Source organism: Myxine glutinosa, chromosome 3, assembly GCF_964187855.1.
Source record: "Myxine glutinosa chromosome 3, kmMyxGlut1.1, whole genome shotgun sequence".
Classification (NCBI taxonomy): domain Eukaryota; kingdom Metazoa; phylum Chordata; class Myxini; order Myxiniformes; family Myxinidae; genus Myxine; species Myxine glutinosa.
This window is the reverse complement of record NC_136263.1, coordinates 149557617-149579030: the sequence shown is the minus strand read 5'-3', so window position 1 is coordinate 149579030 and position 21414 is coordinate 149557617. Positions and strand designations below refer to the sequence as shown.

The window sequence follows — 21414 nt, the reverse complement described above, 5'->3', positions numbered from 1 at the left end:
CTCTGCACTGCTCCCCTGGCCCTCGTGCCTTTTACTGCATAGTACTGCTTGCTGTGACTTCAATTATTCCTCCCCCTGATATGCTTAGGAAATACAGACACTCCAAATTATCACCATAACCAGGCCTTTCTTAATGTCCGCATCATTAAAGACTTGCCAAACTTAACCTCCCGCCCAAATCATGCAAACCTCACTGACCTGGGATTTGACATCCAATATCAATAATGATGGCGTTGGGCAAATACTAACAACCCAAATAAATATTTGATTCCTGAACTCACTCTAGTGCCTCCTGCATTGATCTACCCTGAAAACGATGGTCCACATTAAACTGGATTCACACATTCCATGCTCGAATGGCTCGCTACCTACACAAATGGATGGTCAAGGAAAGCCCAGCATGTGACTGTGACGTGAGTCCTGAGTGTGATAAGAGTTTGATAGTCCTGAGTGGGAGGAACTCTGACAAAACCATGGAACATATATTTAACCTGCGGGTCAGGACAAACGCTGCTCCCACCCTCTGGAACTCACTACCTCACACCATCAGAGACTCCTCCTCACTCACCACATTCAAAACATCACTCAAGACCCACCTGTTCAACACTGCATTCAACATTTAACCCACAGCATTTAACCCCTGACTATCTCTTCTCCTTCTCCTTCCTTTTGCTTTGATTATTTATCTGTTGATTTTTGTCTTTTTGTACTTGTTTTTTTGTACTCTGTCAAAGCGTCTTTGGGCTTCTTGAAAAGCGCTATATAAAATAAATGTATTATTATTATTATTAACCACTGCAAATTGTGAAACATGGGTGGGGGTATTGGAGCAATCCACGCAGCTACAACTGATGCCTTTATTTAGTTGTAAAACCTGGACTTGTATTAATTATTTGTTATTTACCAAGTCATATACAAAAAATAAATACCCTCAGCGCATTCTGGATAATGGGCTGAGGGTCACATCTTGAGGCTGTAGTTCAGACCACTACTGATTTTGGGTGACCCCCCTGGTAGCTCCCCTGACCCTCTGATACAAAATTGAAGAATATAAGACCGTCTAGTAGAAGGACTGTATCGGGTTTCAGAGCAATTGGTAATTGGTATATTAGTTTATGCAATTTCTGCACATTTTGTATCTTACTATAATTCACCAAATGTCCGTCTGTCTGTTCGAAGGTACCGTAAAAACTGCTGAACCGATCGCAAAGATATTTTGGGTGGGTAATCCTGGGATCTCCATGAGTAAAATAGGCCATTTAGTTTTCCCAATTTCAGCTTTGGTCTCCAGCATTCTCAGGTTTGGACTCCCGCATAACATTCGCGTTCGCATAACGTTCATTGTGACGATGTTCTCATTGTGACGATGTTGATAAGGGACAAGTTGGGATCCAAATTTTCAGGGGTTAACTCCCCCCTCCCACACCCCCCCCCCCCCTCACCTCCCCTCCTGGAGACCTCATGATCCGAAATCGAAAAATCCAAGCCTGAGCGATTGTGCGGGCAATTGCCCAGGCTTCCCCATAGGTAAGACCGGCCCTGAATACGCCAAACAATAGTTGTAACACTTGTCATAAGTAAGACAAAAGTGTTCCTGGATGCTTTTATGCAATGTTTTCTCTTCCTTTTTGAATGGCATCAGGCTGTTTTGAACTTGATCCAATGGAATTTTTATACACGAGTAAATTTTTGCCAAACATCAATTTTTGAGCAGTTGGCCATGACCCACAACCTTAAACGAGATTATATCTTGTGTAACAGGAGATGGGACGTTTATATTGCTGGACTTACAATGGCAACGAATACAACATTCATTCCGTTACAGTCCAACACAAATGGCCTTTCTGATGTTCTTTGAATGTACACATGTGAATCCATTATCAAAGATACCAGAAACACCATATATAGCAATGGTATTCATAATATGTTGTGAATTTTTCATCCATGATGTAATTCAGGCGTGGCATTTGACTACCAGTTGGTGAATGTAACATGTTGAATATTGATGTTTATCTTCCCTACCAGGCTTGAAGGTTGAAATAACACATTGTGGCCAGATGAAAAGAAAGTATCGCGTGTGCAACGTGACGAGGAAACCTGCAAGCCACCAAACGTGAGCCTAATTGACAGGCTTTTTGAAGTCATGTTGCCTTACTATTTGGAACAGAGTCCACACAGAGCTGTAAGGGTTATTTATATATTTTAAGGTTTTTCTTGACGTTTTTCTTCTTCACATAGTTTGGCCTTTGGTCTTTGTTTACAACTTTATTGGAAGGCAATTTGTTGTAAACAATACGCTCTGCCAATTTATTTTACCTTCATTGGTTTTGATAATGGCTACATGAAGCCAATACAGTAGGTTAACCTTAAATAAGTTGTTGTAGACTATAACAAATTTTTGTACAAATTAGCACAAGTTATGACTTGCCTTACTAAGTTAAAGATTTCCATCGGTCTGACCTCTTAATGAATTTCACAAAACATTAAATTTCAAGAAATGTCACTTTTCCAAAACTAAAAATTACAAGGTTTTATGAGAATATTAGAACAATATTTGTATTTTTTTTTACTAAGAATATCTACATGAACAAGTAATAAATGTAACCTCAGGGAATATTCTTGTAATTCTTGTGGAGGTAACCATGTTTTGCCTTTCAATGGCTATGAAACACCTGACCCATAATGAATCGTGTACAAGACCTGGTTGTTTCAAGAGAAGTTAGTGCGAATATTGACTGCATTTCAACATCTCTTTGGCTATTGTTAGAAAGATGACTCCGCATCAGAGAGTCTGGCAATTTCACACTGTCTGACCTCTGGAAGCTGTCCTTTCACTTCAGGACTGGTCTTCAATCTGCGAGTACTATCGTAAGTTTATCGGGAGTACACTGAGTCCAGTAGTGAGGCAGCTTGCCTTCTCTTCCTGGAAGTCAAATCCAACTGAAAGTAACCTCAGATCATTCCACAAAGCCCACATCAAGTGAGTGTCCACTATCAGGAGAGAGTGAAATCAACATCTCTGCAACCTCAATGTTCAACTTTCAAACCTGTCTCCTTCCTCAAGGAACTGGTGGCACATTGTTCAGTCTGTCTCTGGGGTAGTCTACGCCTCCATCGTTTCCCTCACTTCAGATGGCACCACAGATGACTCAGGTCCTGAAAAGACCAAATGTCTAAATTTTGTGTTTGCTTCCATATCTTGTGTACCCAAACCGTTCACTCACTGTATTTATAATACCCTCTCATACCCAACTGCTCCTAGGCATTGTGTCATTCTCACCCTAAAAGGTGAAGTTTCTGGCAAACCTCAACTACCATTCTGCAACAGGCCCATATGGAATCAGCACACATGTCTTAAAAATCTGCTCTGCTGCTCTTGTTCATCATCACTGCACCCTGGATATTGACCTAGACCACACCCTAGACACCCTTACTGAGCACAGATTTTGATGCAGTAAATACACCTTCGTTAAGCATCAGATATGAAGCTTGTGGCCATGTTTCATCAAAATGGTGTGTTTGTTTCAAGCGATAATGACTGAAGTGTTTACAGACTCACTCACTGACTTGCTCACTCACTCACTGACTCACTCATTGACTCACTCACTGATTCACTCACTCACTGACTCACTCACTGACTCACTGACTCACTCACTCACTGACTCACTCACTCACTGACTCACTCACTCACTCGCTAACTGACTCCCTCACTCACTCACTGACTCACTCACTGACTCACTCACTCACTGACCCACTCACTGACTCACTCACTCACTCACTGACTCACTCAGTCACTCCCTCACTCACTGACTCACTCACTGATTCACTCACTCACTGGCTCACTCACTCACTGACTCACTCACTCACTGACTCACTCACTCACTCGCTAACTGACTCCCTCACTCACTCACTGACTCACTCACTGACTCACTCACTCACTCGCTAACTGACTCCCTCACTCACTCACTGACTCACTCACTGACTCACTCAGTCACTCCCTCACTCACTGACTCACTCACTCACTGACTCACTCACTCCCTCACTCACTGACTCACTCACTCACTCACTCACTGACTCACTCACTGACTCACTCCCTCACTCACTGACTCACTCACTCACTGACTCATTCAGTCACTCCCTCACTCACTGACTCACTCACTCACTGACTCACTCACTCACTGCCTCACTCAGTCACTCCCTCACTCACTGACTCACTCACTGACTCACTCACTGATTCACTCACTCACTGACTCACTCACTGAATCACTCACTGACTCACTCACTCACTGACTCACTCACTGACTCACTCACTCACTGATTCACTCACTCACTCACTTACTGACTGACTCACTCACTCACTGAACCATTGACACTGTTCGATCACATAAGGCATAAGCTCACCGGACTAAAGTCGAAGTGAGCTAAAAATGTACGGTAACAACCACCATTTGTTTTTGACTTCGGTTTATATGTTGAAACCCTTAACGTTTGTCTTCGACTTAGGATTATAAAACTTAGCGTTGCCTCGTAATCCATAATAATGTAAACAAGAGTTTTATTCTGAATAAGTTTGACTTTTTTACATTAAATATTACTATACCTGTAAGCTATTAAATAAAGAGTTCAGTCTGATAATTTATTGTTGATGTACTTGATTAAATTAGCTCCTTGCAGAATGTATGTACAATCCACTTCATCAAAAAGAGAAAGCTCTTTCTCAAACCCCTTTATCAAATCTATAAAGCTTATGCAGTATTCATGATGTTGGCACATACAGTCACGTGAAAAAGTAAGTACACCCCATGTAAAGTTTTGACTTTTTCAACATATTTCAACATACAGCTATTTGATCTTCATTTCAACAAAATTGATAGATAAAGGTGATATAATATAACAAATATCATGAAACATTTACATTTTGTAGTCCATTGTATAATTTAAATAAACATAAATGCAAATTTCCCATGTGGAAAAAGTAAGTACACCCCTACATTTATCACTACTTCAAATACCTAAAATTCGAATCATGTGCACCAGCTCATGTGCAAATGATTAGAACATCGCTAGAGAGGATCTTGAAGGAACCAGTCTTATTTAAACCTCAGACATTTAGTTTGGTTTGCTCTTTGTTGTTGAAGTGTGCGGCGTCACCATGCCTAGATCAAAAGAGCTCTCTGAGGCCTTCAGAAAGAAGGTTATAGATGCCTACGAGGCTGGGAAGGGATTTAAAAAGATCTCCAAACAATTTGAAATCAATCATTCGACTGTCCAGAAGATCATCTACAAGTGGAGAAGATTCCAAACAACTGCCAACTTGTTCAGGCCAGGCCGCCCCAGCAAGTTCAGCCCGAGAGCAGACCGCAAGATGCTGAAAGAAGTCTCTAAGAACCCCAGAATGTCATCACAGGCCCTACAGGTAGCTCTTGCCACTGTTGATGTCAAAGTGCACGAGTCTACCATTAGAAAGAGGCTGCACAAATTTGATCTACATGGGAGGTGTGCCAGGAGGAAACCTTTGCTGTCCAGAAAGAACATCATGGCAAGACTAAAGTTTGCCAATGAACACCTCGGCAAAGACTAGCACTTCTGGAACAATGTGCTCTGGACAGATGAGTCAAAGGTGGAGCTATTTGGCCACAGTACCAGAAGACATGTTTGGCGAAAACCAAAGACAGCATTTGACCACAAGAACCTGATACCAACTGTACAGCATGGTGGTGGAAATATTATGGTTTGGGGCAGCTTTGCTGCATCAGGGCCTGGGCAGCTCACCATCATATAATCCACTATGAATTCTTCATTGTACCAGAGGGTGCTTGAGGATAATGTGAGGCCATCTGTCGGAAATTTGAAGCTCAACCGAAGGTGGACCTTGCAACATGACAATAACCCTAAACATACCAGTAAATCCACCAAGGAATGGCTGAAAAGAAAGAAATGGAGGGTTCTGGAATGGCCAAGTCAAGGCCCGGATCTAAATCCCATCGAGATGTTGTGGGGGGATTTGAAACGAGCTGTGCATGCAAGAAACCCCTCAAACATCGCACAGCTGAAAGAATTCTGCTTGGAGGAGTGCGCAAAAATTTCTCCCAGTCGATGTCAGAGACTGGTCGACAGTTATAAGAAACATGTACTTGAGATTGTTTCTGCCAAAGGGGGCAATACCACGTATTAGAGCCAAGGGTGTACTTACTTTTTCCACATGCGAAATTTGCATTTATGTTTATTTAAATTATACAATGGACTACAAAATGTAAATGTTTCATGATATTTGTTATATTATATCACCTTTATCTATCAATATTGTTGAAATGAAGATCAAATAGCTGTATGTTGAAATATGTTGAAAAAGTCAAAACTTTACATGGGGTGTACTTACTTTTTCACGTGACTGTAGGATGCACACCGGTGTCTGCTTGCAGTCTGAAAGCATGAACCATATCTATTATACAATGTATTTCATGCTGTGCACATGAGATGCACACAATCGTGCCTCAATCTGTTTCATTAATTATGCTTTGCAGGTTTCCATTGCAGCTGGACAGTGGACAAACTGTAGAGTGCACTGTTGCACAGTACTTCAAGGAGAAGCACAAACTGCATTTGCAGTTTCCACACTTGCCATGCCTGCAGGTTGGGCAGGAACAGAAACACACTTATCTCCCTCTGGAGGTGTGTTTAATCTACCTTGTGACTGTTTGCTTCCTCCAGTGTATTTTATTTGATTTGAGGTAATTTTTATCGATGGGCATTAAGTACATGCCATGTCCTGAATTTCCCAAAGGTCTGCAATATAGTTGCTGGGCAGAGGTGCATTAAAAAGCTCACAGACAATCAGACATCCACCATGATCCGTGCCACAGCACGGTCTGCACCCGACAGGCAAGAAGAGATCAGCAAACTGGTATGGCGTTTCATCAACAAGTGGTTTCATGTTGTTCTTTCTGCTTTTCAAAAGTTACAAACACATCAGCAGTTTTATTAATCAGAACATTGCATGTGTCTCTGTTGAGCTACACAGGCCGTTCCGTACGTTCTATTTAGCTCATTTTTAGCTACCAAGATCCACTGGCAAGTGCACTAGTTTATCAGGGCATGCACGCATTGACCACCAGATCATTCATTTTCAAATCAAACTTGATCTATATACCCCAGCAACAATATTATTTAAAAGCTAACGAAAGTAAAACAAACTTGTCTAATTTAATTACAACAAACGGAAAATGCACAAATCCTGCAGAACATCTGCAGCCACAGCAAATTGTGTTTCAAGATAACATTCGCAGTATTTTTCTCAGGCCTTGCAGCACACCTCGTACCTTGGGCTGGACTAGTTCGCCTCGATGGCTTTAGTCACATTTCGAGCTGGATAGTGAAGCCCCTGGCTTGAGGTGTTCTACAAGGCCAACAGACTCAGTTAGTATTCCCAGGCAGCCATATTCAGTTTGACAAATTTGTCCTATTTATCCAAACCATTTTATGTCTAATTTAACCACAATTTGATTTTATACCTTTAATGTGAATTCTTTCTAATTAATCCACATCTGACATATTTGCATGAGGCCTCTTAGACTTTTTTGAAAATTGCAAAGTTATTCAGCTGGTCTGGGCAAGTGTAGAAGTTATTTTATATTCTTCCTCATTTAGAGGTTAATATTCTGAACTAAAAGTGCACAAATTTATATTCTAGGTAGCTGACTGTTTGCCATTATATGGTGTATTTGAACAACATGGCCTATGCGCTCCCCCATGAGATCATTCTCATCTTGTTTCCATTACTTATATAACTATATGGCATTCATAGAATACTTACCCTGCGCAGTCAACTTGGTGCGTCACAACTCTTCTGTTTTTGAACGTTTTTTTTCTTCTTTGATCCAATATGGCTGCCAGACCACGTGAGCGATTACATCATAAATTTATATTCTCTAATATAATTGTTGCATAGATCACACTCAATAAATTTCAAACTGATCAGACAGCATTGTCACTGTCAAATTATGACGTCATAATTACGACACCAATGACATCATCGTTAACAACACCTATTCCCCATGCGGAGTTCTTTACAATGAGCCATGTTTCAATTTTAAATATGGAGCAGTTTTGGATATATAGAGGTGCAACGTTTTTCAGTTTTTCCAAAAAGGCACCTGTAACACATGACTTATGACGTCATAATTATCATTAAAATATTCTACAGGAGGAGTCGCTCCTATGGTACAAATTTCGTGTCCATCAGATTAACAGTTGCAGAGGAAGTTTTTTTTTTCATACTGATCAGATCAAGCGTTGTACTTGTCGAATTATGACGTCATAATGAAGGCACCGATGACATCACCATCAGCATATCCTATTCCCCATTGTGAGTATTTGAAAATGAGCCTTGTTTCAACTTTTACCATTGAGCGGTTTGGGAGAAAGAGGTGTAACGTTTTTCCAAGATGGCGTCCGTACCACGTGACCTATGACGTCATAATTATGAATAAAAACATTAGACACGCGAGGTGCTCCTATGGTAAAATTTCGTGTCAATCGGACCAACGCTTGCCGAGGAAAATGAATTTTAAAAATGCAGACACATACGCACGTACTCCACACATACCCCACACGTACGCCACACTCGTACTCCACACATATGCCACACGTACGTGAGACACATGCCACACGTACACCACACGTACTCCACACGTACTCTACACGTACGCCACACACGTAATTTATATTATTATAATAGAGCAAACGTATATGGTGATGTTTGTTTGTATATTTGTGACCAAAACGTTTTCTTCTTCTTCAAATAAAATTAACACCCAAAACACAGTCCGTGAACTCTTAATTACGTACTGTTGGAATATACCTTTGGACCCTTAAGACTGCTGAGACCCATAAGACCATTGATAACCCAAGACCCTTAATAACCACCAAGACTCCTGAAGACCTAAATTACCCTTAAAGACTGCAAATACCCAAAATACCACGGAAACCCAAAAGACCCTGAAGACCCAAAATAACCCGAATACCCCAAAGACCCCGAAGACCCAAAACACCAATGAGCCATGTTTCAATTTTTCAAAAGGCCCAGAGCATCCAAAAGACCATGAAGACCCCAAAGACCCAAAATATCCTGAAGGCCCAATTTTGGCCTCTCTCACCCACCATCCCCCCATCACCATCCCCCCATCACAATCCACCCCATCCCCCCTCCACCATTCCCCCACTTCCTCCCATGACCCCCAATCCACCACCACCACCACTAACCCCCACCCACCATGCCCACCATCCCTCACTCCCTGAGAAAGCAGACATGGTCAAAGATACCTACTCCTCTGAAACGACGTGTGGTGAGGAGCACGGAGTGCACCGAGTCACTAGTATTGCTAATAGAGGAGTGTTCACTATAATAGGGTTTTTTCACTATAATAGGGCACGATCACTTTTCTGGAGGGCGGGTGTTTCTCGGGTTTAATGGCGGTATGATTCGAGAAGACTGTGGGATTTTGTGTTTTATGGTGTAAAGTGTTAAGAAGTAGTAAACATTTATAATTTATAGATGGTGTACAGTGGTAGGAAGTTGTAATCGCCATTTAATCAAAATCATCATGTACGGGTGCTCAAACTCACTTAGACATCCTGGACATACGTGTGTCTCCAAGAGCTGCCAGCACCTGGCCCTGTTACCTACACGTTTCCCACAGTACTTTTTGAAAGTCTCAAAGCTATTGCGATTTCTGCTTTCATTTCCTTTTAGCCTTCTTATCCTTAATAATCTGCAATTTCACTGTAAGTGAAAGGCTGGATCTATAAGTTTGTCTTTCCCACTGAAGCCATGTCATGATGGTAGTGGAGAACTGCATGCGATCCAATAAGATGCCGATAAAAATGCTGTTTGACACATACGAGGACCTGCATGCAGTGCTGTACATATTAAGCCATTTTGCATGCTTTCAATCGATGATATAATGAAGAAGGCATGCCTTATTGGGTAGACAAAACTCTTCTGCAAAGTATAAATTGACCATACAATGCAACAGGCTGTTAAAACACTGCACTATGCAGAGGCAGTGATTTTCCTTTTCCAAAAAACCTAAATTCCGTTTCAGAAAATAAATTCCGTTTTGTAAGCCTCCTATGTTCCTCCACCTCCTCCTATGTTCCTCCCCAGATTTTTCCAATGGGCCAGGCCCAAGCACACCCAGGGGGTTAGCCTAAGCATGCCTGGCCCAGCAGAGTGTCTCCATCTCTCTTCATCTGCGGCACCCCTCGGCGGTGCAGAAACGCAGATAGATGATAATAAAATTATTGTTCTTTTTTTATTTTGCTAATCATTTTTGGCAATCTCCTCTGTATTTTGACAATTTTCTAACGTAGTGCCATTCGATTTCTAGGAAAGGCTATTATTATATGTGGGTTTTCCAGCAATATGTATCGTTATAATAGGGTAAATATGCTTGTAATAAAACGTGTTCTGAATGTCATGATCATTATAAATCAGGGTTTGTTAAAACCAGGGTGCCTTATACAAAGTTCTGAGTGTATATGTAAACATGCCATATTTACAATATGTACTGCAACACTTCCAGCTGTATACCATCCATAAACAATAAATGTTTACAACTTACTACCACTGTATACCATCTACAAATTATAAATGTTTACTACTTATTACCACTATACAGCATAAACGACAACAACAACACACAACAACATACATTTTAAGGCCATTTTCCCTACTAGAGCGGGGGTTAGCCTTGCGGTCCCCATGACAAATATTCTCCATTTTGCCCTATTTTCTGCATCTCTCCTTGTTAACCCCCTTGCCCGCATTTCTTCTTCCACCATCTTTAGCCAAGTCTTTCTCTGTCTTCCCCGTCCTCTACTTCCTTCTACATTCATTTCCATCACTCTTCTCAACCAGTCACTTTCATCCTTCCTCAACACATGACCAAACCATCTCAACCTGTTCCTCTTCACAGCATCAATCACATGCTCTATTCCCATCATCCTTCGCAATTCATCATTTGTCTTCCTCTCTCTCAACGATACTCCGCACATCCGTCGAACCATTCGCATTTCCACCCTTTCCAACCTTCGTTGCTGCTCTACATTCATTACCCATGTCTCGCTCCCATAAATCATAACACTTCTCACACATGCAGCATACACCTTTCCCTTCAGCTTCAACGACACTCCCCTCATCATCAGCACACCACTCAGTTCCCGAAACTTCGGCATAAACGACAGCATAAAAACAGCATAAACGACAAAAACCCGGAAACTCTTTTCATATCGTACTGCCATCAAAACCTCGAAACACCCGCTACCCATAGGAACGATAGTGCCGTATAAGATCATGTGACGTGCCATTTATTTGGTCGTGTGACCACCCGTGAACATAAAAGAAGCTCCACCGGTCGACTTTTGTGTCCGGATATTTTGTTTAGGGACAGTTTTGTGATTTTTTTTCCCTTATACTCGTGCCTTCGAGTTACATAAATATGCTAAATGTCAACGGTCTCGCCCACCTATAAAGCACTTTAACATTAACCTGAGTAAGTGAGTGTCGTGAGTGGTTAGAAAGAACTTCTTTTATGTTAGATGCTAAAACGGCAGAATTTTTACACCTGCTTATGTCCCATATATGCATCTTCCCTCCTCTCCTTTTGCTCTTACCTCTCCCAAATTCCACCATCATCATTCCTCATAATATGAAGTACATAACTTTGCTACCCTACATTTTGCAGCCCCAATTTCCATCCTTTTAACAACTGTTTTTCTCATTTACACTCACCCCCTCTGCCCCCATGCCTTTTCATTCATAATATGTATATTTTCCACATTTGGACTTTATTAGCCCGTCTCCTGCACAGCAGGAGATGGGTTTTGCAATCACCTCTCTGTGTCTGTCTGTGTGTGTATGTGTGTGTATGTGTCTGTCCAGGCCGTAATTTTTTTTTACCATTTGTGTTATTGTCATCAAAGTTTCACCAAAGCCTTATTATGATAACTAGGGCATTGCCCGTACTATATCTATATCTAAAATTATATCCCCCCCCTCTATTTACATGAAATGGTTTGGTCCAAAGCGAACGGCTTCCGGAGTTTGGTAAAGAAATCGCCATCGCGTGCACAAACGCGCAGGAAAGCGAATGAATCGCAAATTCGTTTTTATTAGTTTTAAAACATAGTTTAACGCCAACATAGTTTGCAAACGTGAAATAAATGAATACGCTCTCAAATGTGCCATCCGAGGCAGAGTGTGTCCGCCACGTTCGGCACACGCGATAGTTCGCTGCTCTCTGATTGGTTGAATCGTTTTTTGGACATAGCTCGGTAAGTAATTGTCCGATTAATATGAAACCTTGAAAAGGCACATCCTCGGGTCCCCAGCAATATACCTGGCAAGTTAAAAGTATATCGGACCCGTGGTTGTCGAGAAACAGCGGTCACAGACAAACGTACAAACGTACAAACAGAGATTACTGGAATTATAGATAGATAAAGAGAAGGCAAATTCATAATTTTGTCAAAGGTCAAAGATCAGCATCATATTAAAAAAAAAAAAAAAACACCTTTAGAGGCCATTTTTCCCCGCAAGTGGGGGTTGGCCTTTTTCGGGAACTGTGGTTGTTGTTGTTTTTCGGTCCCCTTTTTGAAGCATTGTTTTACGGCCGGATGCCCTTCCTGACGCCAACCCTTTTTGCCGCCTTTAACGACAAGCAGGGAATTACCAATGAACTGGTACTCAATTTGCCGACCTCGGAAGGATGACAGGCTGAGTCAACCCCCCTGGCGTTAATTCAGCGATCGACCGGGATTCGATCCTAGGATCCTAAGCCGGCACCCTAGCCGCTAGCCCAACACCAGGGACACAACACCAGACCCAACCCAACACCAGCATCATATAAAAGAATCAACTTTCATCCATTGACCTGAAATTTCAATTCACCATTTGAGTTTTTCATAAAATTTTCAACAATGCTTTATTATGATAATACCGGGAAGGCAAATTCATAATTTGCTCAAACGAGCAAAAGGTCAAAGGTCAACGTCACATCAAATTGTCCATTTTTATCTGATTGACCTGAAATTTGAAGAATTTGCATATTGGGTCACTGAATTGGTTCACCAATCAAAAGCTACAAGGTGATTTTTTTAGAGCATAAGGTCAAAGGTCAAGTTGCGTAAAATCACCAATTTTCACCTGATTGACTTAAAATTTAAAGAATTTGAATATTGGGTGACTGAATTAGTTCACTAATCAAAAGGTAGATGTCTATTGATTTTTTTTTAGATTACAAGGTCAAAGGTCAAGGTTGCATGAAATCGTCAATTTTCGTCCAATTGACCTGAAATTTTAAGAATTTGCATATTGGGTCACACAATTGGTTTATCAATCAAAAGCTAGAAGCTGATCGTTTTTCTAGATCTAATGTTCAAATGTCAAGGTTGCATAAAATCAGCAATTTTTATATTGTATTTTTTAAACTGTTTTCGTTATTTTGAGAATACGGAAGAAGAAGAAGAAAACGTCTAAATACAAACGTATGCGGACGGGCTTTGCATTTTCAGATGCTTTCTCGTTTTTAATTGCATTGCATGAGCACAAAGTTATTTTGAATACACATTTGTACTCATAAACTATAAAGGAATAATCCTTGAGTTTTATAACTTTTCTAAGTTATTAAGTCCAAGTCGCTAATTGCAAACGTTATTCCTTTGAGTACACAATTTTTAAACATCACTTTTTAAAAGGCTGATTTTTATCCCAATCATCTTTTTATTAATCCAGTATATAATCACGACTTCTTCACTCACATTTCAAATAGAGGACATTTGACCATTTTAGTCTTCCTTGTAAAATGATTACAGTACCCTACTATCTCATTTGAGTACACTCCAGATGTGATGTTACTTTTGTGAATTCAAAGCAGTTTTAGCACTCTTAAGTTTGGGGAAGAACACATGTTTTGTCATTATCACACACGTTGCTATCTGCTTCTTCTTAGATGAAGAGTGCCAGCTTTAATGCAGACCCATACGTACGTGAGTTTGGGGTGAACGTGAAAGATGTGATGATGGAAGTGATGGGGCGAGTTCTCAACCCACCATTGCTGCAGTATGGCGGCAGAGTAAGTGACTCCATGGGTGTGATGGTATGTGCATTGTGCAAATCTACATACACCTTGTTTGCACTTCAGACTTTTTTTGTTGTTGCAACTGTCATTTGCCATTCACAACATTTGTAATCTTTTGGGGGTATGGGCGGGGGTGAACTTTATTTTTTGTATGGAAAGTCGAGGCTCATTGAGAAGGAAGAACATAGATCGGATCAGGACGTAACAGAACAAAAGTAACAGTAGAAAGAAAGGGGATAAGCAAAGCAACAGCGGGGTTGGTGGATAAAATAGAGGTAGACTTGGCCAAATAAGGAGTACGGGGAAGAATGAGGACTAGGGAAGGACACATGGGGTGGACAATATATTTTTTTCACGTTTTCTTTGAAAAATTTGAAACTTTACTTGATGTTGATGTGATCGGCACAGGCATTTCACTTTCACAGGAATTTCCATTAGTATTTCATGATGCACTCACAATAGCTACATAATGTCTTGGATGCCGTATGTTTTGATCTGAAGATTTCATTGAGAGCTTACGGTAGATCACATGATGATGTTTGGTGTTCATAACGAACATGTGAAAGTTTGAGGTACCATCATCACTGGTGTGAACGCTGTGCATTTGAGGCCTAAAGCAGCACTCCATTCCAAATAGATTAAAATAACTGTGAGGTGTAACTTAACTCACTACAAGTGCTCTATTCAGTGAGGTGGAACCCTATGCATGCATGGCATACATCTATATTGAACGTTTTGCTTTAACCACATAATAGTCACAGCATTCCTTTACAATGGCCTATTTTAATGCAGCTGCTTCAGTCAATTACGCGGCACCTTCCGCCTGCACCACAGCACCTCTCTCCACAACATACATCAATGTTCATCCTTGTGTTATAAGTTACATAATGTCGAATCAAACTGCCATGCATCCACACAGAGGCCTTGGCCTTGCTCAGTCCACCATCTTATTACTCCCGCCAGGGAGTAATGCATTCGATCGTGTCCTTGTGTGTGTGTGCGTGTGTGTGTTCGTGTGTTTGTGAACAAGATATCTGGAAAAGTTCTGAACGGATTTGGATGAAAGTTGGTGGGATGATTGCCCTTGGGATAAGGAAGAATTGATTAGTTTTTGGTGAAGCTCAGGATATTATTCCGGATCCAGGAATTTTTTGAAGGATTGTTTACCATTGGAAGATAGGGCTCATTTTTTTTTAACATTATCTTCTATATATTCTATATTTAACATTGTGATATGAAAATAGTTTTCATATTTGTTGTAAATGTAGTTTAAACTCGCGGTTATTCTTTAGAGCGGTGTATTTTTTAGCAGCGTCATCTTCAATGTTCATTTTTTTTTTTCTAATAAAGACATATTCTGTCATTTTAAAACCACCAAAGTGTGTATTAGGTTTCCCCGTTTCATAAAATGTATCGTTTGATACGTATAATGCTCTGAAACTGTTTTTTTTGTTTGTTTGTTTTTTTACCTCAGAAGAGATATCAACATTTACCTCAGCGAATGTCAATCGCGGTGTCAGTATTTGATGAACTTATAAAGACCTAAGTGACTTATAAGTGTGACCAGCATGTGCACGGGATTCTTCCCAGAAGAATGAGTGGTCGCATTGGCTTGTATGTCTTAAAATGAGCGAGTTTTGTTTTGACGTTTGGGCCAGTTTTACATGTTGTATCCCTAAGGGATGAAACGAACGTTTTTTCCTGGCTTACAATTTTATTTGAAGTCACACATGCCTCAAAATACACTCACTTATATAGAATTGAACGCTGAATCCGAAAATATAAGTGAAATTGCCTTGTTTTTTTTACATTATCTTCTATATATTCTATATATATATATATATATATATATATATATATATATATATATATATATATATATATATCTGTGCAGTGTAGACAGGTTCACTATGTTTTTTCGTTCAAAATCATGGTAGATTAGCAAACCTATACATTTTTGGAAACGTTATTACATGGAAAATCTGAAAATCAATGTTTACATTTGCCAATTCCAACCAATTCGATTCGACCAATTCGACCAATCGACCAATTCCATTCGACCAATTCGACCATTCGACCAATCGTTTCGATCGACCATTCGACCATTCGACCAATTCGATCGATTCGATTCGATTCGATTCATCGAATTCGATTCGATCGACCATTCGACCAATTCGATTTGCCAATCAATTTGACCGACCTTTGCTTGTGTGGAACGGACTGTGAAAACGATGCGGACTATATTGTCGGATACGACACACAGGACAGTGATGACGAACTCTAAAAGGCATATTCTGTAATCGTGTATGTTTGATGCCATTGACTGCCTGTGTATATTTTGTCATTGACTGCCTGTGTAGATGTGAAGTTATACTGACTGCATGTGTATATATGATTTTGCTGACTGCCTGTGTATGTTTGGTGATATGAATTATTGTGACACATTTTGATGTTATTAACTGCCTGTACAAAATGATAACATGTATTTGATTATGCAACTTATCGCGAATATAAAGACAGTATTTTGCAATTCAAAACCTTTGATTCGTGTCTTACCATTCCCCATAGGACTAATTTGATACTTTCATTGGATTCCGTGTCCCTGAAAATATAGGTTTAGTATATTTTTAAAAGTTTTTAGGGTAATTAGAGGCAGAAATAGAACAAAATATGTATTTTACAGTGGCCATTTTGAAAATCCAAAATGGCCGCCATACAGGTATCTCTCCAAATGTAAACATTGATTTTTAGTTTCCTTATGCTATAACCTTTCCAAAAATGTATAGGTTTGCTAATCTACCATGATTTTGAACGAAATATAATTTATTGACATAGTGAACCTGACTAGTGTCTGTCTTGTGTTATCTTGTCTTGTGTTATCACTGAACTACTCCCTCAAACTTTTGTGAAATCGTACTATTCCAACTTGACCCACGGCGGGAGTATGCGCTCTACTGAGTGGCGTTCTAGTTATAATAGAGCAAATGTATATGGTTATGTCGTTATGTTTGTCTCTATGTTTGTCGTGATGTTTTTTGTGACTAAAACGTCTTCTTCTTCTTCACGTAAAATTACCACCCTCTTAATTAACCCTCTTAATTGTGTTAAGACTGCTGAGACCCCTCAGACCTTTGACGACCGTTTAATTCACCAAAGACCCTTCAGACCACCAAGACCCATGAAGACCCAAAATACCCCAAAGACCCCAAAGACCCAAAATACCCTTCAAGGCCCTGAGGCTCAAAAATACCCTGAATATCCAAAAACCCAAAAGAGCCCGAAGACCCAAAACACCCCGAAGACCCAAAACACCCCGAAGACCCAAAACACCCTGAAGCCCTAAAACACCCCGAAGACCCAAAACACCCCGAAGACCCAAAACACCCCGAAGACCCAAAACACCCCAAGAACCAAAACACCCCAAAGACCCAAAACACCACAAAGACCCAAAACACCCCGAAGACCCAAAACAACATGAAGACCCAAAACACCCCGAACACCGAAAACACCCCAAACACCCCGAAGACCCAAAACACCCTGAAGACCCAAAACACCCCGAAGACCCAAAACACCCCAAAACATCCCGAAGAGCCAAAAACATCCCGAAGACTCAAAAAGACCCTGAAAGACCAAGAAGAACCAAAAGACCCAAAAGCCCCGAAGACCCAATTTATTTAGGTGTATTCAAAGATTCTCGGGGGTCTTTCAAGTTCCAAAAGGTATTAGGCTTAGGGGGTCTTCAGGTATATTGGGGTGTAAAAGACAGCAGAGACAAAGTGCATAATTAATTGACTAATGAACAGGATTGGATAATTAAATTGATATGTGGGAAAATTACGTGCCCAGACTGGGAATCGAACCCAGGTCCTCTAGAAAACCATCCAGTGCTCTGCCATCTGAGCTGTCGAGGTGACTGACTGAGCATGCTATTTTACCACACATGTGATTGCCACTGTCTTTCCGTCAATGCTTCCGGGGCACTCGCTGCCATCAATAGCAGCACCAACGTCCTGAACACGAGAGGGTCTTCCTCCAATGGGGGGACAAATCAATGTCCTCTATATTAAAGGCCATTGGGGGCGTAGTGAAACAATTAGATTAATGAACAGGATGAAATAATTTAATTGATTTATGTGGGAAAATGACATGCCCAGACCGGAAATCAACCCAGGTACTCTGGAAAACCATATCAGTGCTCTGCCTTCTGAGACATAATGGGCTCTTTAACACCCACCAACACACCCAGCGCTGGCAGATGGGTCTCCAGCTTCACATCATTTGGTGGGATGGTGCACAAATCGAGGCTTCGCACTTCATGCAAAACACCAAGATGACCATAAATATCTGGGTCCAGATTCCAACCCAGGCGATGGCAAGAGGTAAAGCATGTGGTGAGGTGGAAAGAACTGGGAAGTGGCCATGTGCTGTGTGCAGGAAGGGTGTCGGAGTGAACTCCATTCAATGTACAATGTGCGCTGAGTGGGTTCATCAAAAATGTAGTGGTCTGAGAGGGTCATTAACCAATGTGGCAGCTACATTCAAATGTAAGGTGTGCACAGAGGGAGCTGCAGATGGAGGAAATGTTGAGTTGGATCTTGGAGACGGCGTGAGGCTGGAAGGTGTGAAAACATTATGTGACCTCGGAGACATGCTGAATGGAGAAAGTGGATCAGACTCGGCGACGGTTGCTCGAGTGAGATGTGCATGGAAGACGTTTTGGGAGCTGAGTGGCGTGCTGACGAGGAAGGGAGTGTCGTTGAAGCTGAAGGGAAAGGTGTATGTTGCATGTGTGAGAAGTGATATGATTTATGGGAGCGAGACATGGGTAATGAACCTAGAGCAGCAACGAAGGGTGGAAATGCGAATGGTTCGGTGGATGTGCGGAGTATCGTTGAGAGAGAGGAAGACAAATGATGAATTGCGGAAGATGATGGGAATACAGCCTGTGATGGATGCTGTGAAGAGAAACAGGTTGAGATGGTTTGGACATGTGTTGAGGAAGGATGAAAGTGACTTGGTGGGAAGAGTGATGGAAATGATTGTAGAAAAAAGTAGAGGATGGGGAAGACTGAGAAAGACTTGGCTGAAGGTGGTGGAAGAAGAAATGCAGGCAAGAGGGTTAAACAAGGGGAGATGCAGAAAATAGGTCAAAATGGAGAAGATTGTGATGGGGTCCGCAAGTTTAACCCCCGCTCTCGCAGGGAAAATGGCCTTAAAATGCCTGGTGTGTGTGTGTGTATCAAAATAGAGCACACTGGTCTGTAAAGGATAATCAATATTCATGCAGTTTTTCAAAAAGTAAACTCAAAGAAAGTATTCGATTTCTGCTAAACAACAGTTTCTTTACATTTGGCAACAAGATACTCCAGCAGACAGTGGGCATACCCATGGGTTCAGATCCCAAGATACTCCAGCAGACAGTGGGCATACCCATGGGTTCAGATCCCAAGATACTCCAGCAGACAGTGGGCATACCCATGGGTTCAGATGCCAAGATACTCCAGCAGACAGTGGGCATACCCATGGGTTCAGATCCCAAGATACTCCAGCAGACAGTGGGCATACCCATGGGTTCAGATCCCAAGATACTCCAGCAGACAGTGGGCATACCCATGGGTTCAGATGCCAAGATACTCCAGCAGACAGTGGGCATACCCATGGGTTCAGATCCCAAGATACTCCAGCAGACAGTGGGCATACCCATGGGTTCAGATCCCAAGATGCTCCAGCAGACAGTGGGCGTACCCATGGGTTCAGATCCGGCCCCTTTCTTTGCAAATTTGTTTCTGCACATGTACGAGTTTGTTTGGGCCCAGAACATGTGCAGGAATAAATTAATAATATGCCCTTTGTCAATCCTTTCTAGAAAAAGATGAGTAAACAAACCTCGTTTCATAAATCCTAGTAGACTCCATAAATCCGCCATAAATAATTTATTCACATTTCTAAGAAATTTAAATTCTGCAAATTGTTTTTGTGGAACAAAACGATTATTGTTTTCAAAGTGTAACCTGCTCGCACTGCAAGTCTGTTTATGGGAACATTTGCTGCATTGTTTGTGTGTAAAACAAGAATGACCGCATAGTGGTCACAACCTGCGACAAAATCCCGTAATAGGCCGATTAGGAAACATGCATTTAAAGCACTCTGAAAAGATAACAGTGCAATTGGGAAACACACATTTAATGCGCTATTAAAATGTTAACTTGACACCTCGTATCCAAGTCACCCTCCCTACGGTTATATCAGAACGAGCTGATTTGTCACATGGTCACGTATTGCTTAACCTCAAAATGGGGCCATTCAAAAATTACGGAATGCAATTTTTTAGTAATTTGTGTAATGTGACGCTATATTACATAACCTAATATAACGCTTCATTACCATGGGTTCCGATGGGCTTCATTAAACTTTACAATTATTTGACATATGATTAGATTTTTTGGGGGTCTCTCATCTTGAACTAGAACGCCACTCAGTAGAGCGCATACTCCCGCCGTGGGGTTAGTTGGAATAATACGTTTTGTTGAACATCCACTCTCCCCAAAACAATAAATGAAAAAGAAAGTAGGCCCTAACTGTCAAAAATTTATTTTGATATATCTCGAAATTAGAGGAGAAAAACATCATTTAAGAATTAAAAACACCTCACAGCCACGAAATTGAAAACGCCTCACAGCCATAAAACATGCAATAAAAACACCTCACAGCCACGAAATTAAAAACACCTCACAGCCACGAAATTAAAAACACCTCACAGCCACGAAATTAAAAACACCTCACAGCCACGAAATTAAAAACACCTCACAGCCACGAAATTAAAAACACCTCACAGCCACGAAATTAAAAACACCTCACCACCACGAAATTAAAAACACCTCACAGCCACGAAATTGAAAACACCTCACAGCCATAAAACACGCAATAAAAACACCGCACAGCCACGAAATTAAAAACACCTCAGCCACGAAATTAAAAACACCTCACAGCCACGAAATTAAAAACACCTCACAGCCACGAAATTAAAAACACCTCACAGCCACGAAATTAAAAACACCTCACAGCCACTAAATTAAAAACACCTCACCACCACGAAATTAAAAACACCTCACAGCCACGAAATTGAAAACACCTCACAGCCATAAAACACGCAATAAAAACACCTCACAGCCACAAAATTAAAAACAACTCACAGCCACAAAATTAAAAACACCTCACAGCCACAAAATATGTAATTAAAAACACCTCACAGCCACGAAATTAAAAACACCTCACA

At 41.0% G+C, this 21414-nt stretch overlaps 1 protein-coding gene across 3 annotated transcripts in view; it reads left to right on the top strand.

Moving 5' to 3' along the window:
* LOC137417989 (protein argonaute-2) overlaps window positions 1–21414 on the top strand; it is a 122195-nt gene that overhangs the window by 47732 nt on the left and 53049 nt on the right. For 2 of the 3 annotated variants that reach the window (XM_068103926.2, XM_078774673.1), the window contains exons 7-10: window positions 2026–2113; window positions 6525–6672; window positions 6785–6904; window positions 14010–14156. In XM_068103926.2, the coding sequence (XP_067960027.2) occupies window positions 2026–2113; window positions 6525–6672; window positions 6785–6904; window positions 14010–14156 (503 nt within the window). The remainder of the gene's footprint in view (window positions 1–2025; window positions 2114–6524; window positions 6673–6784; window positions 6905–14009; window positions 14157–21414) is intronic. The other variant, XM_068103925.2, reaches the window with a different exon arrangement.